The sequence below is a fragment of the Acomys russatus genome, chromosome 13 (assembly GCF_903995435.1).
Source record: "Acomys russatus chromosome 13, mAcoRus1.1, whole genome shotgun sequence".
Lineage (NCBI taxonomy): Eukaryota > Metazoa > Chordata > Mammalia > Rodentia > Muridae > Acomys > Acomys russatus.
In genome coordinates, this window is record NC_067149.1 from 48,174,670 (window position 1) to 48,195,454 (window position 20,785).

General features: G+C 53.4%; 1 protein-coding gene across 1 annotated transcript in view; it reads right to left on the reverse strand.

Annotated features, from left to right (window-relative positions):
- Mical3 (microtubule associated monooxygenase, calponin and LIM domain containing 3) overlaps positions 1–20,785 on the reverse strand; it is a 178,267-nt gene that overhangs the window by 24,984 nt on the left and 132,498 nt on the right. The window contains exons 20-26 of the mRNA XM_051155279.1: positions 20,502–20,697; positions 12,831–13,072; positions 9,342–9,479; positions 4,702–4,812; positions 3,663–3,809; positions 3,064–3,146; positions 354–2,145 (exon numbers count right to left, since the gene is read on the reverse strand). Of these exons, the coding sequence (XP_051011236.1) occupies positions 354–2,145; positions 3,064–3,146; positions 3,663–3,809; positions 4,702–4,812; positions 9,342–9,479; positions 12,831–13,072; positions 20,502–20,697 (2,709 nt within the window). The remainder of the gene's footprint in view (positions 1–353; positions 2,146–3,063; positions 3,147–3,662; positions 3,810–4,701; positions 4,813–9,341; positions 9,480–12,830; positions 13,073–20,501; positions 20,698–20,785) is intronic.

Here is a 20,785-nt window from a genome sequence, read left to right on the forward strand (position 1 = left end):
CCCAAAGACAAGGGGCCAACACCAGATAAACGGCAACCCAGACACCTGCTTAAGACCCCTCGGCAGGGTTCTCTGCTCCACTCAAAATCAGGCCCATGTTTGGGGGTTGTGTGACTGGGAAGGGTACCACAGGGATCTACCCAACTGAGGTTCAAGTTGGCGTTCACCTTATTTCATGCAGTGGATCAGGCTGAGGTGTGCACGGCTTGTTCCCTTCTCCTAAGAATCCTTGTGGGAACAGCGCGGCAGGAAAGGGGGCAAGGGGTAGTGGTGGTGAAATGAATCTTCTGTGGACCGAGTGATAAGGAGGCACTGCTCACCCAACCCCGTGAGCATCCTTTGGCTATGCATACCTGTTCTCACGATCGGAGATGCCCTGTGCTGGCCGGAGTCCACTGTGGCGCCACTGGACGGGGTGCTGGAGCAGGACTTTTCATCGCTCTTTTTCTTCTTGTCCTTCTTGTATCCAGAGAAGACTGACTTCCACAGGGACTTGGGCTTAGCTGCCACGTCCTCTGGGAGGCTGGGGCTGGGTTTTTCTGGGGGCCGGCTTTCCCCTTTGGATTTCTTCTCTTTCTTGTTCCTGCGGGGGGAGAAGAGGGACGACCTCTTCTTGCTCTTCCCACTGGAGCCCTCAGATGAGGTGACAGAGCCATCGGGGCCTCCTGAGTCTGATGGCGGGGAGAGGACCTCTTCGCTGGTAGCTTCATGCTTCAGGGTGGGCTCCTGGGAGCCTCGGAGGCTTGGGCGCTTGGTGGACTCGGGTCCTAGGTCCTTGGCCTGGGATGGCGCTGTCCGGGACCTGGAGGCTGCCATCTCCATGGCCTGCATCCTGCTCAGCTGTTTGGCCATGGCATCTCGCAGTACCTGGCTCTTCACAGACTTCTCCCGGGCTCGCATGCGCTCCTCGGCCAGCTCCTTGGCTTCTGCGGAGACCAGAGGGAGGCCCCTTTTCTGCAGCTGCACATCACGCTCCAGGGGAGGGGGCCGCCCGTTCTCCTTGGCCGGGAGCTTCTCTGACCGGGACCAGCAGGAAGGGGGTGTGAAGAACTTCTCCTGCAGACTCGAGTCCTCAGTCTTATCGTCGTAAGTGTCCTCCACATCGTCAGCAAAGGGGATCTCATCCACAGTCTCCACAAAAGACTTCCGAACCTCCTCCCTGGGGGGTTGGGTTGGCTCCCGTGGCGGCCGCATGAACGTGGCGGGAGGGGGAGGTGGGACAGCCGAGGCCTCCCTGTTCTCTAGAGTCTGATGGGGCTTCCTTCGCAGGGTCGCAGGCTCCTCATTGGGGGGGGGGGGCGGGGGTGGGCTGGAAGGTGGGGTGAGCATGGTGGAGTCCGAGGTGTTGAAGCTCTGGCTGCCCAAGGTCTTCATGTTGGAGGAGCTGCCATGGAGGCCCAGGCCCGAGCTGCTGGACAGGTCCCTGCGCTCCTCCTGGTTGCTCCTCAGCTCCCTGTCAGAGGGCGACTTCGGGGTCAGCAGTGGGGGCTGGTCGCCAGCTGACTTTGGCAGGCCCAGCCTTTTAGGAACAGGTGGCGGTTTCAGAAGGCTGAGCCCCTCATCCTGAGGCGACTTGTCAACTGAGTAGGATTTTAGGGATATTGGCTTAATGGCAGGCGAGGGGAGGCTGGGCTCCGGCCCCTTGTTCCGGTCCACAGGAGTAAGGCCCAGGCTGCGGCGGATCTCGGCACTCTTCATCCAAAACTCTTCCACCAGATCGCTCCGTTTCAGGGCCTCCTCAACAGCCAGAGGGCCACTTAGTTTGTCTTTGGGGTCTCCTTGGCTCTTCACAGGGACTGGGGCCAGGGGTGTGGATGTTTTGGCTGGAACTGGCTGGAAGCGGATGGGGGACTCGGTGGGTGATGGGATGGAAGCATCGGAGGAAGGCTGAGGTTGGGAACAGATGGGGAGCTGGGTGGAGGGAGGGGTGAGAGGGGCCAGCAGAGACTCGGGGGGCTGTCGGCTGGTGGGTGAGGTAGGCGTCCTGGCTTCCGGCAGGGCCACAGGCTGTGATCGGATGGGCGAGTGTCCAGCTTTCTGATCTTCAGGGGTTTCGGCTTTGGGCTTTTCCTTGGGGAGCAGAGGTGCAGGGAAAATGGGCTCCTCTGGGGTCTTCACCTTGGTGGCAATGGAGACCTGGGGCCTCTACACAGGAAGGAGAGAACAGAGATTCAGAGACAGGGTTTCAGTAGCCATTACCTGGGGACAGGAGCATTCTCTCTCAAAGGGCCTGCACTTGTTGCAAGAAAATCCCTTCCATCCTATTAAAGAGCTGCAGGAGTTACTTCTACATTTTCTGTTCTACTTACTAACTTTGCAGAACCTCCTCACTTAGCTTGGACTGCCTGAATTTTCAGGGTTGATTCGTCTCACACACATCTGCGCTTCTTGGTCCACTCGTGAACACTGACTGGCCAAGGGCACTAACAAACTCGCTACCCACAACACCTCGAGCCCTGCAGTTCCCTGAGGGACTAACATGGGGCTAATGCCATGAGACGACTTAGAAGTCGTTGCTTTGTACAGCCTGCTCTCCACACACCATCCCTCTGAGGAATCTCGGAGACGCACACGGACCCTTCTATCTCCCACCCAGTGTTTCTCACGTCACAGTCTAATTGCTGCTGGACTGTGCCACACTGCCTGGAGCCTCAAAGACCAAGGCCTGGGCTCTGACTCCTAGGTTTGTTCCGCACATGGTACTTCCCAGACTAAGGACCTTGGACACGCATATTCTTCATTTATCACATTCATTACACAGTTAACATAAAGAAAAATATACCTGTTAAAACCTATCCATGCATAAGTATCATTGCAGCAACTTAAAGATAACCCTGCCCACCACAAGGACTGAGGTAGCCGCTGAAGCCCACACTGCATCAAAAGCCTTGCCCAGAACAAGACAGGAATTTTCAAAAATGTCACAAAATGAGGTGGCTATAGGGCTGTCTGTGTAAGCCCTTTGTGGAGCTTACATCATGGATCCTAAGATAGGGTCATGTCTCCTCAATGTCCCAAGCTCCCACTGGCCCCTCTACCTCCCCCCTAAACAATGCTACTTACCTCGGCCGCAGGGCTGTGGGGTGGGGAGAACAGAACAGCTTGCTTCTGAGGGGACTGGCTGGGGCTGGAGACTTGGGAAGGACCTGAAAAGGAGGGACACAGGGGTTTGTCACAGCAGTTAAGCCCTTTCCGCTCTACATAAACCAGGAGTAGGGAGCAGCCAGTGCCATGGAGGGCCTCACACTAGAGGCAGCCCCCTGCTAAGGCAGGAGAGCAGGGGCTCGGGTAGGCTAATGTGCACTGTGCTCCTCGGTCTGCCCTCAGGCTATGCTAGGAAAAAAAAAAAGTCAGGCAAGGGGACTCAAGGAAGGCACTACTCAAACTGCAGCTGGCCCTGGTCGTTATGTGTGGAGGCTGTACTCGGTCACAGCTTTCTGATGCCTTCCGTCTTCTAATGATTCTAAACAACCCAAGGAGAGGTACGACTGGCTGAGGCTGCTTGTAGACTTCTGTGGCCCCAGACAGGCGAGGACCAGGACAGGGACCGGTGGGGCTGCCGCTAAGCCCCATAGGCTCTACGCTGACGACCCTCACCTAGCATTACCAGCGTGGCCCTGTGGTCTGTGGCATTTTGGAAGTCATTCCTCCTGTCCCCCTACCTCTCTCCTCTTGCTGTGGTGTATCAGATGGCTTCTCTTCCTCATTTTCTGACACTCGCAGCTCCAGCCCTGCTTTCACCTTGGCCTGGCACTGTAAGCGATGTTCCGTTTCGGCATCGGATGGGATGTCATCAGACCAGTGTTGATCTGGAGGAAGTAGGCAAGATGCAAATCTTTAAGACGTCTGGAGCTCTGGAGTGCGTGTGTTCTTTTCCTGTGTCTTGCTTCCCTAGAGAACTGCTCAATGGGGCGATCCACTGTGGCGTGAGGTTTGAAGCAGGCTTGGCAGCCCCTGCAAACCAAGCCTCTTACCAGAGGCAGATCTGACACAAAGCATCTTACTTCCTGAGTGTGGCGTTTGTGTTCTCACCTGTGTGAGGGCCAGAGGTTGACACTATGTGTTTCCCAACCGCTCTTCACCTCATCTTTTTGACAAGGTTACCCTGAACCTGGAGCTTGCCTTTCAGCTTAACTGCTTGGCCAGTGAGCTCCTGACATCCCCCTTCTCCATCCTCCTCCATGACTGGTTTTTTACAAGGGGATTAGGTAGCTGACTTCAGACACTCCTGCTATCAATGGGCACTTTACCCACTGTGCCCTCTTCCCCATCCCATTTGTTGCCTCCCCCCCCCCCCCACAGAGACAGGGTTTCTCTGTGTAGCCTTGACTGTCCTGGACTCACTTTGTAGACCAGGCTGGCCTTGAACTCACAGTGATCTGCCTGCCTCTGCCTCCCAAGTGCTGGGATTACAGGCATGTGCCACCAAGCCTGGCTTGTCTGCTTTTTAAATGTAGTGACCATGACACAAGAGACTATGACACAAAAACAAAACCTTTTTGGGGGTGCCTGTGGAAGTACCTTCCCCTTTCTTTTGCTAATCCCAGACCCCCTTTCCCTCCCCCAACAACCACCACCACCACTAAGGCTGCCTCCCTAAACTTTTGGTGTAAAGTATCTTTGGTGAGTTCCATCCACTCTGGTCCTGTCCCCAGAGTGTAAAAGGTCACAGAGGTAGAGAAGTGAGGCTGATCCCCATACCATCCAGCTCAGCACCAGTGTCTCCAGGGTCTCCATCCTCTGCAGCTTCCCCTTCGGTCTCTGCTGGCTCAGAGTCCACATCCTCTTCTAGATCATTCTCATCCAGAGGAGCTGTAAAGCAGAGACTTTCAAGAACAGGAAGAAAAGGACAGACAGACAAACACTATGTAGGACATAAGGAGGCAGCACTGCATAGGCCACGGGGAGAAGGGAGGCCCCCCGGACAGGGATGGAAAGCACTTTATAAGCAGTACGGGTGCCACAGCCACTCCTCCACTCTAGTAGGGCCAAGTGGAAGTAGGAGAGCAGCTTCCAGCTTGGAAGTATCACCTTCTCCCTCCCTCCCCCCCCAGAGGCTGTTGCTATGAGATCTTCAAGTCGGTCATAACGAAGGATGCTGTGAGGCCATCACTGACATCATCAATACAGGCCCAGTGCTGGCCACTTCATGTACCAGCTAGAGGGCCCTGTTTCTCATGGCCACCTGTAGGTGACAAAGCTTAGGCCTGAGGGTCAAGCGACTCACACAGGGCTCTGCTGTTCACCCGCATTGGCACACGGAGAGGCCAATGCTTTTCTGGAGACAACTTAGAGGAGTTTGTTAAGGCAGGACAGTGGACCTGAAAAGTTACGTAAAGTTCCATTTCTTCTGCGTGTGGTGGCACCTACCTTTAATCCCAGCGCTTGGGAGGCAGAGGCAGGCGGATCTCTGTGAATTTGAGGCCAGCCTGGTCCACAAAAGTAAGTTACAGGACAGCCAGGGCTATTTCACAGAGAAACCTTGTCTTTAAAAAAAAAAAAGTTCCTTTTCTGGATTCAAGAATTGCTCTTTTGGGTTGCAAAACCAAGGAAGGCACTCATCTGCTCCATCTCTCCTGAGGTGGACACGGACAGTACAGAAGCAGAGCAGAGAAGACAGACGCTCTGCCTCAGGATGCTGTCAGCCGGAGGGCAATACTTTTGATTTCCATGGAACAAAGCATCAAAGCACATTTGGATTTTCTCGAAGCTGAGGGCAATGGGAGAGGCCAGGTCAGCCTACTAGCTGTGCTGCAAGTCAGCATGGGCCACTGAGCTCAGGTGATGGCAAAACTTGAGGAAGAGGCTCGCTTAGGGCGTGGTACTACGGAGTGACCATAAGTAGGAAGAGGCACCCTGAAGATTCTGGGAATGCTGTATTTCTTGCTGAAGGAGGAGGCAGTTCTCTAAGTTTTGACTGAATTCTCTATAGTGTACACTTACTTTTTAACATGTGATTCATAAAATGATGATAGTTAAATCTATGAAGAATTTCATTTTATCTTTTTAAAGACAAGGTCTCACTGTGTAGCTCTGGTTGGCCTGGAACTTGCTGTGTAGACCAGGCCAGCCTTGTACTCAGAGACCCACCCGCCTCTGCCTCCTGAGGGAAGGCATGCACCACCATGCCCAGATGAGCTTTGTCAAAGCTGAAGCTGGAGACAGGTTTGGAAAGCTGCGGTCAGCTCAGGGTTTAGGAAGAGGCGCCTGTACTCCTGAGTAAAGTCTTGGGATGCTGAGCTTCACCCCCTGCTCCTTCTGAGACACCAGAGCAATCCGGGGGTGGGCAGTGCCACGACATTCTCCTACGCCGATGGCATTTGCTGAGACAGATACCGGAGAGAAACTCCTCCATTATTCCCACAGGTGTAAAATCTTGCAGTGATCTTACCGTTTTGGGCCACTCATGGGAGACATTCTCCAGAGAAGGTGTAACTGTGACTCTGGGGACGCAGACACCCACTGAACAACACCTCTGGGTCCCACTTCAAAGCTAAGCTTTGTACTGGGATGGGAAGCTCATCACTGTACTCTGCCATGTTGGAGAAGGAGAGGCCGCTGGAAAAAGAATCTGGGCCCATTCCAGAGGCCTCTGTGCTTAGCGCGCTTGCTGGAATGCCTGCCATTGAGGTGCTAACCACACTCTCTCTGGCAAGAAAGCTGGAGGCAGCGCAAAGGAGACTACTCCCTGGTTTCCCAGGCTGGCCTAGACTCCAACCAGCCTGGCCTGGTCCTGGTCTCTTGGTCCGTCCCATAGTTTTTCCTACTAAGAAACATCTGCTGTGGAGTCGGAAGGGTGTAGGGGGGCGGGGGCGGTCCTACACTCCTTGGAATACCTTGAAAGAAATGATGATCTCACACACAACAAGAAGCAGACACTTGAGTGCTGTTGTGCGGCAGTAGTGGATGTGTGCGGAGACATGGCTAGAGCGATGGAACCCGAGGTATGGAGTTCTTGTTAATATGGAGCGCTGTGCCGGAAGCAGCCACACAAGTGAGGAGCCACGCACTACGGAAGCCGGGAGTCACCACTGATTTCTGCTGCCTGCTAGGACATCCTTCCTCCTCAGCCCTGTTCCTCCTTCCTCTAGCTTAACCGGTGATCGCTCGCTCAGGGTTAGCCACACTAGACTCTGCATCCTCTCCCACCTGTGGGCCCTCCTGCCACATGTATCTACTTTCAGGTGCTAGTGAGGTCCATGAGGGCGGAGGTGGTAAAGGAAGGTCCACCAGCACCATCCCTGCTGGTTCTAGGGGTGACCACCAGGACACTGGTTCTCAACGGGGGGTCGGATGGGTTGGTGCTGTCTCCTTTCTTGGGGCTTCTGGGGTTAGATGGAGACAGCTCAGCACTGAGGGCAGAAGCCAGGGACAAGACATCCTGCAGTGGGAAGGACTGTCCTACCCAAAGGCCAAGCATCTGTCCTTGAGGAATAGGTTGCCTTTGGCCTGTGTGCTGAAAAAGACTCTGTAGCTTACTCTGGGGATCCGTTCCAATGCCACCTGGCTATATCTTGTACGGCTTAGCAATGCCTACCAGTCCTTGCCTCTTCTCTTAGGCAAACTTTCCACAGATTCCTGTTTCGACTGCTCGTCTGACACACTGGTAGGCGTGTGGGACAGTCTCTCATTTCACTCCACGTCCACTGCTTACCCACCTTCATCTATAGGTTTAAAACTTCAGCATAAAAATCTTTCTTTTACCTCGGGTTTCCTATCCGACTGCTAACTAATGCTTTAAATGGTGTGACTCCACCCTGCCTCCACTGTTGGTCTCCAGTCTGCCTTAGGATGGGAGAAATGCATTTCTGGTCCATGCACAGGTGGGCTGCCTGACTAAGCATGCACAAACCCCGCCCACCGGCTCTGCCCTCGCATGCACCAGCGACAGGAGCTGAGTCCTAGAGTTAAGGCGCCAGCCGAGCTGCCTAAAGAAAGAGGTTATAATGAATGGGGGGGGGGGGGGATGGGGATGTGTCGCATATCACCAGACTACCTCCGGAGACAGTCTCCAGCCAGGCCTGCACTGCTGCGCGGCGTACGGAGGGAAGGCAGGTCACTGAATTTAAAACAGATGATAAATGCAATGTTAGATAGACATTGGTATGTTCTCATCAGGGAGAGATGAAGTCAGTCCTAAAATTCAGAACAGAGGGGACCGAGAGCCATCTGGCACCGACACAGGGTGTGTGTGAGTGTGTGTACGTGCGTGCGTGCCTGTGTGTCTGCGTGTGATCCGATGTTGGCCCATGTGACAGGTCTTTGGGATGAGGAGAGAAGACAGAACCAGAGAGAGGGCAGCTGTGGCTAGGGCTGTCGAGCTGCCCTTGTCCTCGTCTTGCCGATCATCTTGATGTCCTAGAGGATTAGAACCTGTCACACGAAAGCCCAAGTTTTCCCACGGACCGGAAGTGACCCTGTGTAGATTTAGAGCCTCACAGGGCAGGTAGCTCTGGGTGGCACCACATGAGCCGGAGAAGGTGATGCTACCAAGGATGCCTACGTGGAAGACAGGTGGCCAAAGAGACTGACCTATGGACACCACACCTCTAAGTGGGTCTTACGTTATTTTTATTGCTACTCCTTAGAAGAAGCCAGAGGCTGGACATGGGGTGGGAGGAGGAGGGGAGGTACAGCTGTAAGGCCGGCCACTCTGGAGGCTGAGGCACGAGGAACCTGAGTTCAAAGCCAGCCTGGCTAGCTTAGGGAGACTGTCTTTAAAAAATAAGAAAGGAAGAAAGATGGAAAGAAAGAAAAAGAAAGGAAGGAAGGAAAGAAGAAAAGAAGGCCAGGTATGGCGGTGCACACCTTTAATCCCAGGACTCAGAAGGCAGAAGAGGGCAGGTCTCTGTGAATCCAAGGCCAGCCTGGTCTACACAGGACGTTCCAGGCCAGCCAAGGATACATAGTGAGATCCTGTTTCAAACAAACAAACAAACAAACAAACAAACCACTTCACTTAGAACTTGGAGTTGAACATGACACAGTGACACAGGAGGCCCCTGACGTACTTCTTACTTTCACTTCTAATTACGTTCCCCTCTCTGGTCCCGCAACACACTCATGCGGCACCCGCTCTGCCAACACACTCTGAAGAGGAATAAAGAATACCCTACTGGGAAAAGCAGAAGACGGCAGATTCTAGGGCCTGTTAGTCAGGCCCTCTTGTCTTGCATTGGTAGCGACAGAGCCAGCAACCTCACCGTTCAGAGAACTCTACCTATCCTTGAATGAGAACCAAGGACAGTGTTCCCCCAGCGAACAGCACCTCTGCAGCCACAGGAGGGGCCCTGGGGTGGGTGCTCAGGATGCACATGACAAATGGGGCTCAAAGCAGTTACCTCTGGAAGTGGAGGACTCGGAGGTAGGGAGCATCCTCTCCTCCGCCTCTCTCTCACGGATGTGTGTCCAGTGCACATCAGCCTGGATGGCCAAGGGATCTGCCGTGGTTATGATCTGTTGCAGCCTGTTGCTCCCAGCTAGGGCGCCAGGTCCCCAGGAAGGAGGTGCAGGGAGGACAGGAGGGCAAAGTGAACAGTCAAGGGAAGGAGGGGACGAGACAGCACAGGAAAGAGAAACAAAGTTACAGTGTTTGCCAGGGCTGGTTGGAATCAGAAAGAGGTAAAGACTGAGAACACACGCACGCACGCACGCACACACGCCCGCGCACACACATGATTTAGTCATTTTTAAGCTTTGCATATGTTTCTCAGTTCAGTGAAGTCCACACACTTCACCTCCGAATTAGAAGGAATTTCTCATCTCTATTGTGAAATGGATCCGGGACCACATTGCCCAGGGCAGAACAGGCCAGGTGACCCTCACGTATGTATGACCCTCACCCCGTAGGACTGTCAATCCAGGGTCTCAAGGACATGGCAGTTAGCTAGCACAGCACCGGGTCCTGAGGACACTCTTCCTGTCAGTCACAGGTGGGCAAGGATGGTGGCGCCCTGCCAGGAGCCAGGCAACTAACCAGGACAGATGAGATGCGTTCTTTTCTGGGACTTTTTTTTTTTTTTTTTTTTTAACCCTCTGCAGTAAAGCTGCTGCTGAGGAGGAAAAAGCCCTTTGTCCAGGGGCCACATGCTGCATGCTGGCGCTATGGCAGGGGCACTGACATGGGGGACGTGGTCATTGAGGGAGGGTGGGGGGACAGGCGGCAGCTAGAAGACAAGCAGAGATCTGTCCTGTGAGATCTGGAACTCCAGCATTCAGGCAGGAGTGAGACCAAAACCTCTGCCCTACTGTTGGGTGAGAGGCCCTTCCTTACAAACCCCCACCAGAAGGCCTCTGACCCCATGGGGCCTGAGATTTGCCTCTTGGCTAAGTAAGAACTCACCAGCGCCCCCTGGAGCTCCCATGCAGCCCCTGCTCCGCAGGACCCTATGATTAGTGCTTGGATCATGCCACACGGGAGGGTTAAGATAAAGGGGCAGCCAGTAACTAAGTAGCATTGGGGGTGGGCACCGAGAAGGGAGGGCAGCCATCAGGCAGTAAGAGCAGGTACCACGGATCTGAAGGACTCTGTATCCGGCTTCCTCCAGAAGCCGGCTTCCATCTGGGACTGTATGTTCCTCCTCCCCTTGACACCCCTGGCTGGACACCACCTGCCGCCACCCACCGGGGCAGCTCTGTAACATAGCGTGTCAAAGACCAAGTGACGCCTGTTATGTGGATGCTAAACTGTTGTGTGATATGGGGAGCTGGCCCCATGTACTCTCTTTCTAATCTCTACGGATTCCCAGAGTTCGTCTGCCCAGATGGTGCTGGCAAGGGCTGGACCACAGCAAACCAGCTTAGGTGTCCCGGCAAACTGGGAGGGTGAGACAGAGAAAAAGGATGCTCCTTTCTCTGGCTTCTAAGCAACAGAGGGAAGAGTTGAGTCTTTTCTAAGCACAGCTCTGCCTTCTGCCAACACTTGCAGCCTTGTGGGGGTGGGTGGGTGTGGGGGGGTTGGGGAGGGGGCAGCATCAGCAGTGTGGACACGCTGGGGGATAGACTGAAGAATTATGGCTGGGCAGTGAGGTTTAACTGGATCAAGGGAATTGAGAGCAAAAGCTACAGGGACAGAGGTGGGGCCACATTCCATAAGCCTTGACCTCTGTCCTCTACAAATCTGTTGACTCATGTGCCAGTCTGTGCTTTGTCTGTCTGGGGAGGCCAGGTCAGGGACAGGTACCCAGCTAGGCTGGAGAGCAGCTTTAAGCAAAAAAGACCTATTCCATGTGGGACCTGCTCTTGGAGGCAGATTTTGGATGGCTGTTTGGGAGCCGGGGTGGAGATGGGCAGCGGGCAAAGCGGGTACCTTCACATGTACCCATTTCTTCTTCCTTTGAGAGATGCTGGAGCCACTGGCCTTGGAGTTGTTCTCTGTCCCAGGGGCAATACTCCCCTTCTACAGCAGGGGGAGCCAGACACCCATAGACAGCACCAAGAATCCCACAGGGGGACCAAGTGGAGAAGGGAATGGAGGGAGGAAAGAGAACAGAGAGCAGAGTTATCCCAGCTGCAAGCAAGACTGTCCTGCCCTTGTCCACGTGGGCATTCAGGTCTGCAGCCCCAAACAAGCACTGCACGCTGGGGACAATGGACCATCCAGGGGCTTGGCTGACTGTGCTGTGACCTACCCAGCATGGGAAGTTAAGACGGTGGGATAAACTCTCCCATAATTGTGTTGGGGCTAAAAGCTGCTAAGTACTCAACATCACTAGGAGAGAATGGCATCTCATGACTCACACTGAGTACCTTTCCCTGTGGGAGCGCTGAAGGGGATGGGCTCAGTCTGACAAATGTGAACACAAGGAGACTGTGGGCCAGCTTGGTACTGCAGACATGACAGAAGAGACAAGCCACACACTCTGGCCAATGCCAGGCTCTCTCTAGCACATTCCTTCTTCATGACTCATGCACCTCAGCGTGTCAGCCTAGATTCCACTTTGGCCTTCGGAGGAGTCAGTGGAGGAGGGTGAGAGACGATGCTCTCTGGGGAAGGTGCTGAAATACCACCAAGTGTGCTGACCCTGAGCACACTGGGATGGTCCAGGGCAGCGAGCACACAGAGTCCCAAGACAAGCAACGTCGCCATTGAGAGCTAAGGCTCTGTGCCCACGCTGCCTGGAATTTAACCCATAACTCTGACGCTGGAGGAACCCCTCCTTTGGCTCTGTGATCCCCTGGGAAGTGAGCACGGCTCTCCTTGGGGAGTCAGACCTCCTGGCTGCAGTCGAGACTCCCTCCTTACCATCCTTGGGGGGGCCCTCTGCAGTGGGAGAGGGGTGGAGGTGAGGGTCTCATCACAGCCAAGTTCCTTATGCCTTCAGGTCACAGCCAGACAGGGGGCTGGACAGAAAAATCTCAAGGCCAAGGAAAGAGGAGTTTTAGCAGTCGGATGGCTAGATACTCAAATGAGCTTTCTGCAGGCCCCAAAGGTTACTGACTAGTTGTGGCTGGAGCTAGTCTCCTGAGCACCTAAGATCACAGATCCCCAGCACCATTAGGCGACTTGGAGGAGCCAACTTTCTCTGTCTTATTAAAATGAAGTTCTACACGAAGCCAAAGGGAAATAAAAAAGATAACATGAAAAAGTGACAGCGACTTAATCTGGACATGGTGCTCAGACGAGCCCTTGAACACGAGGGATGTTTTTTCTCAGCTTGGCAGACACTGCATCTTTCCTCTGTTCTACCTAAGTGAGGGCCAGAAAAAACCTCAGGCCCTGAGGGCGCATCCAGGCTCTGATGTCTATGCGACCCTCTTACACTCACACTGGAAAACACCTGAAGGGGTGGGAGGCCGGATGGGCCGGGACTACAGGAGATGGTTCTGACCTTCGCTGGACTCCTCCTCTTCCTCTTCATCATAGTCTTCCTCCTCTTCCTCGTCTTCATATTCCTCCTCTTCCTCAGGCTCCAAGTTCTTGGAGGCCTCTAGCTCCTCTTCACTCCTGCCCTTTAGAAGGGCGTGAATCCTCACTGCCTCCTTCCAGGGAACCCCGCCCAGGTCGGAGGTGGGGAGCTGGTCATCTTCATCTTCCTCTTCCTCCTCCTCCTCCATCTCAGACTCAGAACTGCTGAGAGAAAAGAAGTCACACGGCCTGAGTGAAGGAAGGAAGAAGGTTCGGAGCTGCAGTCACAAGCAGCAGTTTTCAACAAAGCAAGGAGAGGAAGCAGGTCAGGTGGCCATCCTTCCCCAACCAGCAAAGGGACAAGAAAGAACGCACCAATGGAGCAGGATGACGGACAGATGTACAATACCGATGCAGACCCATGTGGGGACAATGTGACCCGAGAGGCACAGTGGCTACTCACTATGCAGCATTGCTTGGCTGGCAGAGCTCAATTGGAATCAATACAAATTGGCTATAAGCTTCCAGTGAGAACCATGGGTGGGTAGAGATGGGAAAGACGTACCAAGAGGCTAAACTGGTAGGCAGTTTGTGTGTGTGTGTGTGTGTGTGTGTGTGTGTAGGAGGGGCTGAGGATCCCATTCTCTGTGTTTAAGGTACTCTATAGAGCATGCCATGCTGGTGAAACACAGTAAGGGCCCCGCACCCAGCACAGGTATGGCAGGAACCCTAGGAAAGGCCCCACCTCCCAGGGTCACCCCTCATTTCCCCCAGCCTGTTCGCTTCACAGCACAAGGCCAGCTCAGCTTGGGATGAAAGTAGTGCTACATTTATTAACTTCTGCAAAGGCAAAAACACGACCTCCGCTCTGCTTCGGGCCCCGACAAGGACGTCGTATGACGTGCAGGATGCAGTCACATGTGGCTCTGCTAAAGAGGTGACCGAGCTGGGAGACTCAGTCTAGAGAAAAACCTGCCTTTAAAATGAAAGTGCAGGACTCAACTCTGGACCCAGGCTCCATGGGGGATGGGGGTGGGGAGGAGGGGAGGAGTGTGGTGGCTTCCTGGGAAGGTGGTGTTAGCTGAGGGTTAGCTCCTCACGGCCCCTTTGTATGTGGCAGTGAAGTCAAAGCACACAATGGAAGGCAGGCAACAGTGCTCATTTGGAGAGCTGTCTGTCTGACGGGAGTAAATAATGGTGAAGTCTGGCCACACTCGGTCTAAATATAGGGACTGGCCACCCTCCCCGCCGACTCCCCCAAATCAGGGGAAAGCAGAGGGAGGGGGTGCGTCAGGTTGACCTAAAGACTAGATCAACCACATGGACTATCAAAAATCACTGTGTACATAACGGAGTCCCAATAAAAACTCCAAAGCGCCAGGTCTGCGTGAGTGTGATGTCACACTCGGAAACTAGGCCAGGAAGCTGCTGTCCTGCCTCCCCAGGAGCAGGGCAATTGAAGCTGAGTCTGGCTGCTTCCTGGACTCTACCATGAGGGCACTCTTTCCACGGTTGAGTCCTAAGCCTCTGCATCCTTCCCCCTCAGTATAGGCCGTAGCAGAGCACAACGGCTTCCAGCAAGTTCTGAGTCCCTCTCAGGCGGCCGAGTCTCATAGTGCTCCTGGCAAACTTCTCACAGGGACACACTGTCATCTACTGCTGTCGATACGCACCCCCACCCTGCCTCTTCTTCCCCCCACTTTGATAGGCCCTAGCCACGTGCAGGCCAGCTTCCAGCAAGTTCTGAGTCCCTCTCAAGCAGATGAGCTGTTGGAACTGTGGTCCTTGACAGGCAGGCTATGTGATGCCAGTCTCCCAGGTATGTGGTGAAGGCTAGGAATCTCACCCAGATGGTCATTATTCTTACACTGTCCACTCACTTCCACACTCTCATTCATTCATGACTTTTCTTTTTCCCCTGAGACAGGGTCTCACTATGTAGCCCAGGCTGGCCCAAATCCTCAGTCATCTTGAGTGCTGGGGTTATAGGTGTGCACTACCACACACTGCTCAAAGAACATTCCGAGACCTGCCACAACTCAGCCACTCAGCTAGGGCGGTGGAGTCTTCTGCGTCCAGCACACTCTCTGACTACTGCGAACGGCAAAGGTGACCCAGGAAGAGATGGTTTAAAGTGTGAATCTCAGAGTTTGGCCAGGTATGGTGGTGCATGCCTTCAATGCCAGAACTTGGGAGGCAGAGATGAAGGTCACAACATGTTCAAAGCTAGCCCGTTTCAGGCCAGCCAGGGCTATAAAGTGAGGCCATGTCTCAAAAACACACAAGAGCCAGGTGTGGTGGTGCACACCTTTAATCCCAGCACTTGGGAGGCAGATTGCTGTGAGTGTGAGGCCAGCGTGGTCTACAAAGGGAGTCCAGTACAGCCAAGGCTACACAGAGAAACCCTGTCTTAAAAATAAACAAACAAACACACACACACACACACACACACACACACACACACACACACACACACGAAAAGAGGAAAAATAAAATAGACATGATGGAAAGCCTGGCGCCTGAGCTGTGAACATTTCCCGCCATTACCCTGAATGCCCCATGTTTCTCCACTTCCGGCTTTTCACTAGTTTGCTTCCTCATTAATGAAGTGCGCTGGGACTGCCACTTACCTTGCTTACGTCTGAAGGAGGGACATGGAGACTTCTGCACTCATTTTAGATTTTCTGTCCCTCCACCACGGCTCAGTGTGTCCCACGGCTTGTCTAGACAGGCTAGGAGGGACCATGCTAGACTTCCCAGGAGAGGGGCCTCAGTGGAGCCTGACCTCATCCTTATGCATGGATGTACAGGGCATAATCTGGTGATGAATTCATCCCTCTGTGATGGGGACAATGACGTTGCCATGATGGCTGTTAGTGCCACTCCAGCTGGTTCGTGACAGCGCAGGGGATTGTGAAAGTGTGACAAGGAGAGCGGAAAGGTCAGCCCCCTTTCCTCTACGAGCTGTGAGCAAAAGCGCTTACAAGAAGCATTTCTATTTGCGCCTGCAAAGCAGCCTCCATAACTGCAGGGAGAGGAGCCCACGGGAGCCGGTAGAAGCGTCTTTCAGACTAGCCCTGTCACAGGACCTTAGGGCCAGTTTGAGGGCTGCCCAGCTCCTATGTCACATGAGATTCAAGGTGTAAACCCAGGGCCTCGTGCATGCCTGGCAAGCAGGTACCTCAGAGCTACGCCCCCAGGCTCCAGGCTCACTGTAGGTCCCCCCTGTTTACCCAGGCACCTGAACCTCAGGTCCTGGCTTCTTGAGACTAGAGGGGAGGAGCCCGCAGAAGGGTGGACCCCTTTGTACTACAGCACGGACACATTTTAAGTGATAAGGATCCAAACAGTAGCAAAAAAAAAAAAAAAAAAAAAAAAAAAAAGCATTAAAAAAAATCCACCTTTCTTCCTTCCAACAAAGGGGTACAGCCTCCTAGGGAGGGATGGGAGCCAGAAGGCTGAGGTCAGGGAGTACCAGGTTAAAGGCCTGCTGACGTTACATAGTGAGTTTAAGGCCAGCTTGGACAACTGAGTGAGACACCATCTCAAATATGGAGGTTAAAAACAATGAGGATCTTTCAGGGCTCCCTCTGGGCTCCCTCCCTTAGCCACATGGCCGCTCTGCAGCCCAGCTAGTCTCACATCTGAGCGTGTCTAACTAAGACCTAAGGGAATCAGGATTCCCAGCCCTGAGCGCGAGCTTTCCAGTGCTCCCCCCGGAACTCAGCAGGAGTCAGGGTGGTGGTATGTGCAGGAATTTGGTCTAGATGCACAGCTCTGAGAAGATGGATCTTACTGAGTTCTGTGCCAACTCCCTGGGGTCCTCTCTTTCCCTCTTTTCTTTTCCTCCTCACCCTATTTCTTTCTTTCCTTCTTTTTTTTCCGAGACAGGGTTTCTTGGACAGACAGCCTTGGCTGTCCTGAACTCACTCTGTAGACCAGGCTGGCCTCAAACTCACAGAGATCTGCCTGCCTCTGCCTCCTGAGTGCTGGGATTAAAGGGATGCACCACCTGAACTTCTGACTTTGGCCTCCACCTCCCGAGTGCTGGGATTACATCAGCACAGGACTGCAGTGTCTGGGATGAAATCCAGGGTTCTATGTGTGTTAGGCAAGCACTCTACCAACCGAAGTACACCCTCAGCTCCTTCCCACTGCCTTAGGAGGGAAACAGGAAGCGGAGAATGGCTTTGACTCTCAGGTTAAGCTTCTCCTCAGCACCTGCAGTCTGCTCCACCACGCCCCGGGGTCCCACTGGCCCTGACAATACTGTGCTGCCAAGCAGGGGACCAAAGAAGGCACCTGCTGTTCTTTACCAGGCACCACTATCAGCCAGGACTTGCATTCCTGCCTCTGCTGGAAAAGGGGCTGACGGCAGAGAGGGATTCCTGTTTATTCATGGCCTGCTCCGAGAGTGGCTTTTCTTCTTGTTACTCTGCTGGTGCCATCAACTTTGGGGAGTCCTCTGAAACCCTGACTGGCCCATCTGCAAAAGTAATGTGTTTGCTCCAGGGGCTCATTGACTTTTTTTAAAGATTTATCAATTTTTTTCTTTTCTTTTTTAAAAAAAATATTTGTTTTATTTCATTACGGATGTATTACTCAAGTATTTGTCCATGACATGACCAAGGAAGCCAGGCAAGGACATCAGATCCCCTGCGTCAGGAGTTCTAGAGGGTTTGAGCCCCGATATGGGTGCTGAGAATCAAACCTGGGTCCTCTGCAAGAGCAACAGTGGTCTTAACCACTGAACCGTCTCTCCAGCCTCTGAGTGTTCTTTAGAACTAGCAGAGCAGGTAATGAGGAACATAGCAGCTGGGCTGTTCACAGGCTACGCCTTCCTAGATGTGGGGTTAGTTTTCCCTCCCACCCCAACACAGACACAGACACACACACACGCATGCGAGCACACACAAACATGCACAGACACACACAGACACACATGAGCACACACACAGACACAGACACACACACACACACACACACACACACGCGCGCGCGCGCGAGCACACACAAACATGCACAGACACACACAAACATGCACAGACACACACAGACACACATGCACACACAGAGAGACAGACACACACACACACATGAAGGTGCACACACACACAGGTACACACAGACATATATGTATGCACATACACGCACAAGCACGTGTGCGCGTATGCACACACACTCTGAAAGTGCCACCTGGAGACTTCCTTCCCAGAAGTTAGAAAGCTGTTAAGACCTTGTCAAGGGTCTGTGACATGGCTTAGGACTTGTAGGTGCTATGTGAACTGAGCCATGAGGTGATGGTACAAATTTCCCAGTATGTCCTCTAGTCCCGCAGACCCCAGATACCCTGGGAACCAGTATCCACAGCTGCTGTTGACACCAGCATTATCACTGAAAGCAAGGCTCTCAGGCGATACCCCAGAAGAGCAGAACTGGCCCTCAGCCTGGCCACCTGCTACACAGGTAGCTATGATACAGAAGCTGATGCAGTGCCTGAGGCAGGGTAAGCTTGAGCCAATCAGGTTCTGGCTCTTAACCCACCTGGCGATGGAAGCCAACACCCGTACCCCTGGCCTACTCCGCTCAAGATGGGTACTGCACTGCGATGGATGTGTGAGTAGTGACAGTTACTGCTGACACTACCTTGGTGACCACTGGGTGCCAGGCATTCATTCATTGTAATGTTCATAATAAACTTGTGACATATAAAGGCCTTTTCAGATGGGGAAACTGAGGCACACAAGATAAGTGATCTGCCTATAGCCAGTGCCTGGTAGAGCTGGGCTTCCGAGCTGAGTCCGATTCCATGGCCAAGTTCTAAAATATCACACCACACTGCACAACAGAGATGGCTGAGCCAAATTCTCTGAATTGGTGGAGAACAAGCTCCTGGCTGGACTAGCAAATTCCCTCTCTCATGTATTTTGGTTTTTTGAGACAGGGTTTTTCTGTGTACCCTTGGCTGTCCTGGATTCACTTTGTAGACCAGGCTGGCCTCGAACTCATGGAGATCCACCTGCCTCTGCCTCCCAAGTGCTGGGATTAAAGGAGTGTGCCACCACACCCAGCTTGTTTTTCCATTTTTAGTAAAAGACCTTTTATTTATTTTTGCAGTGCCAAGGATAGGGTTTGATCATGTAAATATATTCCCAGGGAGTCACACCATACCTAAGCTCTTGTGTTTTTCTTCTTCCCGTAAAAGAATTTAGATGGGCATTTTTGTATTCGATAGATGCTGATTTCATATTTGATCCCCTATTCAATCCAGGGCTAAGCCACCTGCTCTGTTCAAGGGATAATCAATGCTCTTGGCAGAACTGTGGGGCTGGGAATGAGAGCTGATGGCTCTCTTCCACCCGAGGGCAGGAGTGTAGCAGTGTCCTCATGGGCACTCTGGACAGGTTGCAGTTCTGTGACCATAGCTTGAGGCTGACAAAAACTCTGGAACTGAACCAGCAAGGGGGGCTGTCTGTGGGGCCAGCCCGCGGGGCACTTCATCACAGCGCCCACCCCAGATCTTTCTGCTGGAATGCAGGTGGAAGCTGCTCTGCGCAGAGACGCGCACTGGGAAACATTTCTCGAGGCTGTCTAATCGAGATACGTCTGCCTATCACCTCTAAGAGACAGTTCTTGGTCTAGTACCTCAGCTCTGCATGAGCCAAGCACCCTCGGCACGGGGGTGGGGGTGGGGTGGGGAGGCTGTTGTCCTCACACCCTCCTCTACTGCTGGGGTGACAGGATGCATACTTGGTCGCACACTGACTGGCAAAGCCAGACACCTCTTGTGTGTGGCCCCTGGCAGCCAAGGTTTCTGTCCCTCTCTTTACCCACAGGAGGCCTTAAGAGCCCCAGAGAGGTGAGGTCGCTTCCTTAAGGCTTTAGAGGAACCTACAGCCAAGTCACCCCTACTCCAAGCCTGGTGTCCTCTGTGGTAGCACCTGCTCCGTGAGGGCATGCTGGTTTTGGCTTGCCTTCCTTCCTGTGAAGGTCTTTCCCCTCCTGCAGACTTGTAAGCAACAACTGGTGGGTCATAAGGGTGACCTACCTTTTCAAGGATTCCCAAAGGGCCAGAGAAGTGGGCTGCGCTCAGGAAACCTTACAGAGTTGTGACCCTTTCAAGCCCTGCTCCACCTAGTGACAGGCTAGCTACACTGCTCTAGACTTAAGAATTACATAGCAATCATAGCTGACCTTGATTTTGAGGCCAGGATCTTGATGACATAGGCAGGATGGATCACAGGGCAACAGGGAAAAGTTACTGTCAGTTCCCCCACTACAGCGGGACAAAACCTGCAACCCGCATCCATCCCTAGGATCCTCACAAACACATACAGGTCAGCAGCACCCAGAGGAAACGCCAAATGCTGAGACACGCTAAGGACCATTTTAAATACCGTGTTCCCATCTGCTCCTTAACCTTCACGCTGATTATGAGGAAGACACTAGTGGTGGTTCATTGGGGATGAGCAAACGGAGGGACTTGCCTAAGGCTTCCCAGCTGAGAGGCAGAAGAACTGAGATTCCAAGCCAATCACACCGGCTCCTGTTCCCTTGCTCATCGGGCGCCTTTGCTGCCAGCTGAGTCTGGAGAGCTCCTAAGGCCACTGGCCCAGGAACCCCACAGCCAGGTAAACCCTGGGCATCGACTGACCTGCTGGCCGCATCCTCTTCGGTGCCCTTGTCTAAGACGCTGCTCAGGTTGTGCTCGGCTTGCGTCTCCTCGGGCACTTCCTCCAGCTCCTCGACCTGCCTTACAGACCGGCGGTAGTTCTCCAGCTCGATCCTCTCAGGGGTCCCCCTCAGCCTCTTGGCGATGCTGGGCTCCTCCAGGCCGTTCATGCTGGAACCTGTGGGTGAAGCAAACAGAAATCACTCTGAGGAGGAAGGGTGGAAGCTGAACTCCAGCAATGGATGATGGGAGCTAGTGCTGGATGA